This window comes from Micropterus salmoides, unplaced genomic scaffold, assembly GCF_014851395.1.
Source record: "Micropterus salmoides isolate LMB-PRFRI ecotype aquatic unplaced genomic scaffold, ASM1485139v1 Ms_hic_scaffold_13, whole genome shotgun sequence".
Classification (NCBI taxonomy): Eukaryota; Metazoa; Chordata; class Actinopteri; order Centrarchiformes; family Centrarchidae; genus Micropterus; species Micropterus salmoides.
The window spans coordinates 35,140,352-35,151,783 of NW_024040374.1; the positions used below are offsets into that span (position 1 = coordinate 35,140,352).

Here is an 11,432-nt window from a genome sequence, read left to right on the forward strand (position 1 = left end):
GAAATATATTACTTAATAACCAAGATAGCAAAAAGGCAGATAAGGTAGCCTACTAGTCACTAAATAAAGGACAGAGTTGTCACATTGAGAATGCTTGCTCACACTAATCCTCCTGCCCACCCATAGTCGTATTTATCAACATGAATCCCAACTGCCACAGAATGACAGCGTAACTGTGCCGAGAGAGAGAGAGAGAGAGAGAGAGAGAGAGAGAGAGAGAGAGAGGGAGGGAGCGACGGAGCGAGAGGAGATACTGAGAGAATATATGTGCTGTGCAGCGCTCTGTCATCAAATACAATTTTACCCATTTTAAATAGCAACAAAGTCAATCGAAAATCAGTGTTGATAATGTGGCAGGCCGCCACAAATAAATCAGTGTGTGAGAAACGCCTACTGTAGAGGTTATCCAGCTTGATTTTTGCCTTTATGAAGGCGAGGGTGTCAGCATCTGTGACTGAAGTAAAATTAATTTGCTGAAGGCTGCAGTACATAACGTGAGGCTACACGCTGCAACATTATCCTCATTGAACTCAAATTATTATTCTTACCTACAAAGCTCTTAATGGTCAGGCACCATCTTATCTTAAAGAGCTCATAGTACCTTACTACCCCACCAGAGCACTGCGCTCCCAGAATGCAGGGTTACTTGTGGTTCCTAGAGTCTCCAAAAGTAGACTAGGAGCCAGAGCGTTCAGCTATCAAGCTCCTCTCCTGTGGAACCAGGTTCCAGTTTGGGTTCAGGGGGCAGACACCATCTCCACATTTAAGAGTAGGCTTAAGACTTTCCTCTTTGATAAAGCTTATAGTTAGGGCTGGCTCAGGTAGTCCTGAACCATCCCTTAGTTATGCTGCTATAGGCCTAGACTGCCGGGGGATTTCCCATGATGCACTGAGCTCCTCTCTCTCCTCTACTTTCTCTCCCTCTGTATGCAACCTTATCCCATTATTGCATGTTACTAACACAACTTCTCCCCTTTCTGGTAGTCTTGTGCTTTCTCGTCTCTCTCCTCTCTCCTCCTATCACTTCCTGCAGGTTTTCTGGCTCTGGAGCTGTGGAGTCTGGAGCTGTGGCTGTGGGTCACCTGCTGCCCCCGTGTTCCTGCTCGACACCCTCTGCTACAACGACTATTGTTGCTAGTCTTATTGTTATTATTGTTATTATAATCATTAACATTACGATGGTTACCATTAACACTATTATAAATATCTGTACCATTTTTCATTTGGTCTATAGCAGCATTACCTTCACTGTGTGTACCTCTGTGTGTATATTGTGTAGGCTGCCTCCCTCCCCCCTCTCTCTCTCTCCTTACATCTCTCTCTCCTTACATCTCTCTCTCTCTCTCTCTCTCTCTCACCCCAACCGGTCGAGGCAGATGGCCGCCCACCCTGAGCCATGGTTCTGCTCGAGGTTTCTGCCTCTTAAAAGGAAGTTTTTCCTTGCCTCTGTCGCCTAGTGCTTGCTCTTGGTGGGAACTGTTGGGCTTCTGTAAATAACATCACAGAGTACGGTCTAGACCTGCTCTTTTATGAAAAGCGCTGTGAGATAACTGTTGTTGTGATTTGGCGCTATATAAATAAAATTGAATTGAATTGAATTGAACTTTGATCAGGTTACAAGACCAGTAACAGCTCGCATGGATCTCAGTTACTGTTGACAGTTTAAGATATATGCATATTAGCAAGTTATGGCATAAGAGAGAAAAGGCTTAATAGCCAATGGTAACTTACATGGTGATCAGCCTCCTTTATCCATCATGGTTGGTGAATTATTTTTTTTTTATTGTAGAAAACACTTAATGGCTTATTTCAACAACCCAAAACATAAAACGGTGTTGAAACAGTATCAGATTACAAAAAAAGCCAAAAGAAAGAAGGTAAGTGTGAGTCTTATTAAAGTATCATCATGTGCATCTGTATTGCAAGGATCTTGCTAAATGTGGTTGATGGATTTTATCATTTGAGTTTGAGAACGTGCACCGCTTTAAATGTTGCCGCCGCAAGGAATTGTGGGACGGCATTCTCTCCTTTCCTTTCGTAAAGGATGGTCAGGTTTACCCTATGCTAAAGGAGATATGAAAGGAAGCATTGAGGCACCTTTCCTTAGCTGTTAGAGAATTCAAACAGCTCTTATCATGGCTGCCACTGAAATACTTCTGGTTCACTTCACTCAATTAGGAACCTTCCTAAGCAAAAAAGACTTTTCGAACGCAGCCGAAATGGGCCCGGTGGCGCTGTGTGTCCGTAGTCGGCTATTGTAGAAATGACACAATACTGCAACGTCCATAGAAGGGGGTGCCCGCGGTTATGTAGATATAAATGGCTCATTCTAAGGTAATAAAAACTTTATTATTATTACACACCACTGAAAACATAGTTATGGATATTATATTGCATTTCTGTCAATATCCAACAAAGGTTGAGGTTAAGGGCAACTGGACTTGGTGGAAGAAAAACTAGAATACGTTTTGTCCCTCATCCAAGAGACTTCTTCAGTTCTGACTGACTGGTATGGAAACTCAGCTATTTAAGCTCTGTGGGATCGTTTGCTAGGATCGACCTGGTTTGTTAGTGTTCCTGGCTGTGGTAACGACAGTCGTCATGGTCATTAGAACCACAAACAATGAATGACCATTGTTGGTATCTTCACCTGAGGCCAAGACGAAGTGCTTGTTCAATTTCCTGGGAAGTGATGAAAACATTGTAAGTGGGTGATAAGTGGTGGCGTGGTGTAAATGGCTTACTTGACACCTCATTCAAACCATCCATCTTCTCTGTCTAAAATGTGCACCTGGTGGTCCTCAAACGAGTGTCCTTTATCCTTCAGATGTAAGTAAACTTCTGAGTCTTGACCTGAGGAGTTAGCCCTTCTGTGTTGAGCCATGCGTTTGTGTAGTGGTTGTTTAGTTTCCCCAATGTACAGTTCTGTGCATTCCTCACTGCATTGGATCACATATACTAGATTCCTTTTCTTGTGTTTGGGTGTGCAGTCTTTGGGGTGTATCAGTATCTGTCTTAGTGTGTTCTTGGGTTTAAAAAAAACAGAGATGTGGCGTTTGTTGAAAATCCTCCCTGAGTTTCTCTGATACTCCAGACACGTATGGAATCACAATATTCTTGCATTTGACCTTCTTGTCCTCATCCCCTGTAGTCTTGGTCTTCTTCCTGGATTTGGCTGTTTTCACAAAGGTCCATTTAAGGTATCCACAGGCTGTAAGTGCCCGCTTCAGGTGGTTCTGTTCCTTCTCTCTGGCTTCTGCATTTGTTGGTATGTGGTCCTCTCTATGTTGCAGGGTTCTGATGACTAGCTTGTGTTCCAGTGGGTGGTGGGAATCAAAAAGCAAGTATTGGTCCGTGTGTGTGGGTTTCCTGTAAAACCCAATTTGCAGGCTCCTGTCCTCTTCAATGTGTACAGCACAGTCCAGGAATGCCATACTGTTGTTGTGGACATCTCGTGTGAACTTGATGTTACTATCCACGGAGTTGCACTTCCTGGGTTTTAATTTTGACCCAAGTGTCATCCACATATCTGTACCAGTGGCTCGGTGCTGTACCTTTGAAGCAGTTGAGGGCTTTTCCCTTCACATCTTTCATGTAGATGTTAGCCACAATGGGTGACGCTGGTGAGCCCATGGCACAGCCATACTTTTGTCTGTAGAATCCTCCATTGTACTGGAAATAGGTGTTGGTCGGGTAATTTATAGATCTGGTCAGGGCTGACACTGGTTCTGCTGTCCAGGGTGTTGTCTTTTAGTAGGATTCTACTGCCTCCATGGTGGGGATGCACAGGTGAACAAAGAGGTCACATTATAGGACACCATGATTTCATCTGGGTCCAGTTTCAGTCCTCGAACTTTGTTTACAAAGTCAATGGAGTTTTGGATATGGTGGGGCGTGTTACCAACCAAAGGGGCTAAGATGGTAGATATGTGTTTGGCAATGTTGTAGGTGACCGAGTTGATGCTGCTGATAATCGGCCTGAGTGGGGCTCCTTCTTTGTGTATTTTGGGTAGTCCATATATGCAAGGATTGGCTTCTCCAGGATGCAAATGGTAATACTGTACCTGGGTGATGGAGTTTTCTTTCTGAAGTTAGGTAAGATGGTGATGTTTTGATCCTTGCTCAGTGATGATACGGCTTTTCTTTCTTGTATGGTGAGGTTTGAAGGGGGGCCTTCGCATTAGAAAGGGCTGCCGATACCTTTAGCCTGAGCTGTTCTGCTTCTGTTTCGGTTAATTTGTTTTTCCTAATGGCCGATTCTGTAGCTGTGATGAGGTCCACTATAGGTAGTTGCTGTGGTGTGATGGCAAAGTTTAATCCTTTGGCTAAAACTTCTTACTCTGGTTTGGTGAGTTCCCTATCTGACAAGTTTTTCACCCATCTGTTATCTGTTTCCCATGTTGTAGGGTAGTCATCCTTATCCTCCAAGACAATTCTCCTGTTTTGTTTGCATTTGCATTGCTGACTCTTGCCTGTAGGTTTTGGAATTTTTGGGTCTGTCTTTTCTTGCTCGTGTTGTGTTGAGATAACTGTGCTTTCTTGAAGAAATGCATGGCCTTTTCCAGTACTGTACTGGGCGGATGTGTTTCAAGTTTTTGGTGTAAGTTGCCTGATTCCTTGTTCAGGGCTTCAATGGTGAAATGGATCTGTCTCACTCTCTCTTTCAGTAGCTGGTGTTGCCTTCTCTAAGATTATATCTGCTCTCTGTCCTTTCACCGTGGAGCTTAAGTGTAAGCTGTTGGGTAGGATTTTGTATTGTCGGCATCTCAGGTTAAATCTTAGGTGGTTTCTGTTGTTTGAATTTCCCCTGGCTATCCTTTCCTGGCTAGCTATTTACACTTGGGGTGAGAAGCTGTCGCTGAACAGAGAAGGAGGTCTACGCCACCACTTATCACCCACTTACAATGTTGTCCTTTCATCACTTCCCAGGAAACTGAACAAGCATTTCCTCTTTGCCTCAGGTGAAGATGCCAACGATGGTTGTTCAGACTTGGCCACGGGTGGTTCTAATGACCATGACAACTGTTGTTACCACAGCCAGGAGCACTAACAAACCAGCAGTATCGATGATCCTAGCTAACAATCCCACAGAGGTTAAATAGCTGAGTTTCCCTACCAGTCAGTCAGAACTGAAGAAGTCTCTTGGATGAGGGACGAAACATCTTCTAGTTTTTCTTCAACCAAGTCCAGTTGTCCTTGACCTCAACCTTCGTTGGATAACTATGACCTGGATGACAGAGAACCTTCACAGACATTTCTGTCAATAAATCCTCAGAAATATAACACACTGAACCTTTAAAGCTATTCCAATGTTTGGGTGTGTGTGTGTGTGTGTGTGTGTGTGTGTGTGTGTGTTATTGTTCTATTTTTTTGCAGTTTATGACATGTAAACAGGCTGGTTGTCCATGGACTGCGCAAAAAAAAAGACCAAACAGCTGGCAAAGTACTATTCCATTTCAGCAGTCACATGGAGCAGGGGCCAATTGGTCATCGAGCATTTCTGGCACATGTCAGATTTATAGTAACATCAGTGTTTCTAACACATAGGCTTTACTTGGGCGGGCCAATCAGGTACAAAACGGCCGGCCAAGTTTATTTGGCAACCCCTTTATGCACTTTGCAGAGAAACACAATAGATGCTATGTATTAGCCCTACGTCATAAGATGCAGACACGGTGGATATTTCCCAAGCACGGGAATTTTGATTTAACTGGGTTTCAGTTTCGATAGGCTTCCTTATTAACAACAAGCCTTCTCTGCACACCTGTAGCTGAAAACGGTATCACAGGTGGAAATCGCAAGTGCTGTGTCATTTCATCCACTTTATAAAACAGCCCACTGAAGATTGGAAAAGTCAACAGGGCCGACACATACTGGGAGAGAGAAAGAAAGAGGTAGGGCAAGCTGCTGTGTTTATAGCACAGGTGTGTTGTGTGGGAATATTAAAACTGAAGGCAAAGAGAGCAGATTCAAGTAGGCTAGTGAGTAAACCCTAAAATAAAGGTGGAGAATTAAGTACAATTAAAGCTGCAAGCAGCGTTGGGCGGGCCCTCGCACTTGTAGCGCGTCCGGGTGCGACTGTGAATTTGCTACACGGTTCAGACGCCGCATGTACTTGTTATATGTCACTTCCTGTGTCCCCTATGTGGAGCTACATAGCACTTGCCGCTATGTATATAAATGGGTATTAGTGTGTAGATGTCTGCGGGGTGGGAGATTTATCAAGCACGTAAAGTTTGGTTCAGATGTGAGCATGTACACGTAAGTTACAACAACTTCCTGTGTCATGGCGAAGAGTTGATCTTTGACGCCACGCCACGGACACAGCCATTGACAAAAACTCACAGATAGCACAACTTTTCATCTTCAATGCCTTTAGAAGGCACAGCACAAATTTGAAGTCGGTCGGACTAAATCCCTAGGAGGAGTTCGTTAAAGTACGAAGTGTGTAAATCATCCAAAATTTGACGTAAAATTCAAAATGGCCGACTTCCTGTTGGTTTTAGGGCATCACTCCAAGAGGCTTTTTTGTGCGTCTGGACAAGATACACGTACTACAGAAAATTCGTGCACGTACGGCGGGGGCTGCTTCGTTAAAAGTCAATTCCTGTTGCCAGCAGGTGGCGCTATGACTGTGGGTGAATGTCAGCATGTACATGTGTTCAGGGCGGGACTCTCATCCTACATGTACAGTTTGGTGCAGATGTGAGCATATACACTGAAGTTACAACAACTTCCTGTGTCATGGCGAAGAGTTGAGCTATAGTATAGAGTATGTTGTCTCGTATACTGTAGTAATATGTAATATGTGTCTTGTCCTGTAAGTTGATTATTGTAATCTTGTATTGAGCACCATGGGCCTTGAGAAACAGCAATTTGTTCATTTGTGTACTCGATATGTGGATGAATGACAACAAACTAACTTTACAGCAGCCAAATATCCTGCTCAGCTTCCAGACCGCAGTCTGAAGATGAGATGTTTGCTATCACTAACTGCCTTTCTAGCAGTTGGAAAACAACAGACAGACTTTAATTAACGGACACACTGTGACCTACACTGTACATTTACAGCCAGGCTGAAACGTAGCGCTCATGTTTTCCTCCTCATTTTCACCGTCTCCTACTGCTGCCTGTCACGTAGCTGTCATTTGAAGAATGACCAGAGGACGCTCGCTAAGCGCTACCGTGCTTCACAGTGTGCGGATGAAAATTATTAATGTGAGTTATTTGATTAATTTTATTCATCATGTGAAATTTTAGTAGCAGCTGTCACTCAATCAACAACTGCCTGTCATTGGCTAAACAGGAAGAACCACACGTCTCCGTTGTGTGCACCGCACAGATGGTCCGGAGCTGCACTTCCGCTGAGTTCCGCCTTTTTGTTCTGTCAATATTATGTTATCAATTAACCTCTAGATAATCAATTATTGACATTTGTGAATCGATTCATAATCGTTCAAGTCCGCATCGCAATGCATCTAAAAATCAATTATTTTCCACACCCTTAATGTTTTTCCATCTATTGTCAACCGCTTATCCTGTGTACAGGGTCGCTGGAGGACTGGAGCCTATCCCAGCTGACATTGGGCGAAAAGCGGGGTACACCCCGGACAGGTCGCCAGTCCATTGCAGGGCCACACATAGACAGACAACCACTCACACTCACACCTAAGGACAATTTAGAGACACCAATTAACCTAGCTTGCATGTCTTTTGGATGGTGGGAGGAAGCCGGAGCACCTGGAGAGAACCCACGTGGACACAGGGAGAACATGCAAACTCCACAAAGAAAGGCCGGGGCAACCAGGGTTTGAACCCACGACATTCTTGCTGTGAGGCGACAGTGCTAACCACTGCACCACCGCGCCGCCCCCCCAAATGTTTTTAAGGAAGAGAATTGCTTTCTTTTCCCTTGAAAACTGTACACCCATGATGAAGTGTGATCAGCTTGAATATGCTGGACTGTTTCGATTCCTGATGAAATTTGACTGTATTGTGGAATCAAATAAAATGTGTGTGTGTGTGTGTGTGTCTGTGTGACTCACCCACAGGCATTAGCTCCACCACTAGTTTAGGGTAGGCGATGTTGGAGCAACCAACTGAAGCTCCACACACACTCTGGCACTCTGCTGGAGCCACACAACCTACCTCATCTACAAACACACACAACCACAAAGAAGAGAATAAAACATGTAAAACCTTAGGGGCATATAAAGGGGCAATCACTAAGACTTTTCTCTGTCAAAATACACAACAACCAGAATTTATCTTCATTTCACCCACAGGCATTAGCTTCACCACTACTTAAGGGTAAGCAATGTTGGAGCAATCAACTGAAGCTCCACACACTCTGCTTCAGCCACACAACCTATATCATCTGTACATACTGTACAAGACCAGGGTTGGGGAGTAACAGATTACATGTAACGGCGTTATGTAATCAGGATACAAAAATAAAGTAACTGTATTCCGTTACATTACAGTAAATAAAGACGTAATCAGATTACAGGTACATTTTGTAAAAACAGGGACTACTCACAGGGATTACTTTAAGCAGAAAGTTTCCATGAAACAGAAAACGGAGTGCTATTTGCTATTTCCATGTATGTTTCCTGTAAAAACACAAAGCTAGGGAGGGATTTGTTGCAGTGTGTGCGGACTGGTTCCAGTTCCCAGTGAGTGAAAACAGCCTGAGACCGTACACAGGCTCCGAGACCGACGGAGGCCAGTCTGACCACTGGGAATGCAGTACGAAGGTGGTTTTCTTGCCGGTTTGTCTCTTGTCATCTCAGGGCTGAGTCAACTAATGAGACTGTGTTTGGTCCTGTTCATGCCGTGTTCACTTGGAGGCTGCTGAGCGCAGTTTCGTTGCCCAGCAATCATTCCAAACCTCCAGTGCTTGAATAAAGGTGTAAACCTAAACACACACTCCAGTGTTCCGAGCTCCCAGTACAGGCAGAGTAAGCTAATTTGACCTGTAGCTGCAGGTAAACTGAGCTAATTACATAATGGCAGCTAGTTAGCTGACTTGCTACACCAACAAGTAAAGCTATCTGTCCATCAGGGGAGACAGTAAATCACAGGGTTGAGGCAGAGCAGCCGGGAAACATCTGGAAAAACCAGAAAATATTTTCCATCAAATATGATCCAGTTTCAGTAAAATCTGTGAATAAAGTTGTGCTTTTGTTCAGTAATCAGTGATGCCCATCCCAGAAACACTATTTTTCCCCAATGCAGGTTGATCATACTTTTCATGTTCATACTTTTCACTTGGCCAACATTTCTAAAAATCCTTTTTTTGTATTGGTCTTAAGTAATATTCTAATTATCCGAGATACTGATTTTGGGGTTTTCATTAGTTGTCAGTTACAATCATCAAAATTAAAAGGTACTTTGTATGAACAATCTGTCTTTATTAAGAGGCTATGTCGGTGGTGAAGCGTGGGCTTATGCTTAGGGCTATTCCTCTTTCAGACAGTCACTCAGCCAACAGAAGCTACTTGGTCCGCACTGTCTATTGGCGGCTGGCTAATGACTAACAACAAATGTTACATGAACCATTATCACAAAAGAGAAAGAGGCAGAGAGAATAACTAAACATTTGAGAAACAGAGCAACAGAAAACAGGAGAATGAGAGGGAGAGAACGAAGCCATCGCTAGATACTAAGCTAAAGTACGATAGCTAGCAAAACTGAATAGTGTGAAAACAACTGTGAGATTAAGTGAGAGTTGCTAAAAGAATGATAAGTGCTTGAACAGAACTACTGAAGATTAAATGTATAGCGGATAATTAGCTATAATGAAGAATCTAACACATTTCATATGCCAAGTCAAATATGCCAGAGTATGCCTCATCGAACTGCTGAAGACGGGCTGTGGCTTTTGAAGGCAACGAAGGATGTTGTTTCGGTAGAAACCACTGAATCCATATTCAGAATGATGTCCATATAATTGTTCATTACCTGCCAGCAGGTGGGAAGTTGTGAATGGAGAGAAAGCATATACAAACTCTGTGGGAGTAAGCTCTCTGGAATGGGTGGATGTTCTCCCTTTGAGGTGAAAGAGTTCGAAAGACAAATGGGAGGATTAGCTGTGGACGAGGGGGATGTTGGCTGGAATGAGTTGAGAGGTAAGACTGGAGTTAATCCGGAAAGAACTTGCTGCTGCAAGGCTGTGGAGGAAAGCTGAGAGCCAGCATCCTAGTGCAGAAGGTTCAAACTGACATGAGTTGCTTGGACTAGTAAAGATTAGTGTGCTGAAGATGCTGAAGATTCTGACATCCCAGTGCCAGCCTGGAGATGGGCTGCAGGGGGTGCTGGTACCCTGGTGCCTAAAGCACCGACTGAAGCTGGCTGCTGTGGTTGCTGGAAGTGGACTGCTGGGAGTGCGCCATCACAGTGCTTTTCATAAAAGAGCAGGTCTAGACCATACTTTATGATGCTATTTACAGAAGCCCAACAGTTCCCACCAAGAGCAGCACTAGGAGACAGAGGCAAGGAAAAACTTCCTTTTAAGTGGCAGAAACCTCGAGCAGAACCATGGCTCAGGGTGGGCGGCCATCGGCCTCGACCGGTTGGGGTGAAGGAGAGAGAGGGAGAGAGAGAGAGAGAGAGAGAGGGCAGGAGAGGAACAAAAAAAATAGAGAGGGATGGAAGGAGAGAGAGGGGAGGGAGGCAGCCTACACAATATACACACAGAGGTACAGACTAAATGAAAAATGGTACAGATATTTATAGTAGTGTTAATGATAACAATTGTAAAGATAATGATTATAATAACAATAATAACAATAGGACACATGCTGGGATTGGCATGATTGAGGTGTGGTCATGCTCCTGAGAACTGCTTCAGTATATTTTGGTAAATGAAAATCTTTTGGCTGGTGTAAGGGTAATGATCAAATATGCACAACCTTTCAATATTTGACATGATAATCCAACAGACAAAGGAAGACAGACTGACCTGGGAATAGTGCTCGGCTGATCATGCCTGGCATGACAATGAAGAACATGGGCAGCAGTTTGAGGTAGCCTCCCAACACACTGCCTGCTTTGGCATGAGACAAAGACTTGGCTGACAGAGACCTCTGGACTATAACCTGCACACACACACACACACACACACACACACACACACACACACACACATTTTTGTCACTGACCAAATGCATTACTTAGACCCTACCCCTAACCATCACAATTTAATACCTAAGAGATGAGTTTTCAAGACCCTCTCTAACTTCAAGAAGCCCTTGAAAACTCATCTCTTCCGAGAACACTTCCTCTTATAACACCTCTAACTCCTAACCTCTAACATGCACTTCCTGTGCTCTTCTTCTTCTATCCCCTACAATGATCTTGTATAGATTGCACTTTTTGTTTTGATTGCACTCTTACTTCCTTCCCTAGGTATCTACCCCATTGATGTGATA

At 43.8% G+C, this 11,432-nt stretch overlaps 1 protein-coding gene across 1 annotated transcript in view; it reads right to left on the reverse strand.

Annotated features, from left to right (window-relative positions):
- LOC119901320 (sodium/glucose cotransporter 4-like) overlaps positions 1 to 11,099 on the reverse strand; it is a gene marked incomplete at its 5' end in the record, with an annotated part of 36,678 nt that extends 25,579 nt beyond the window's left edge. The window contains 2 exon segments of the mRNA XM_038716948.1: positions 8,046 to 8,153; positions 10,964 to 11,099. Coding sequence (XP_038572876.1) covers positions 8,046 to 8,153; positions 10,964 to 11,099 — 244 coding nt within the window.
- Positions 11,100 to 11,432: the final 333 nt, after the last annotated feature.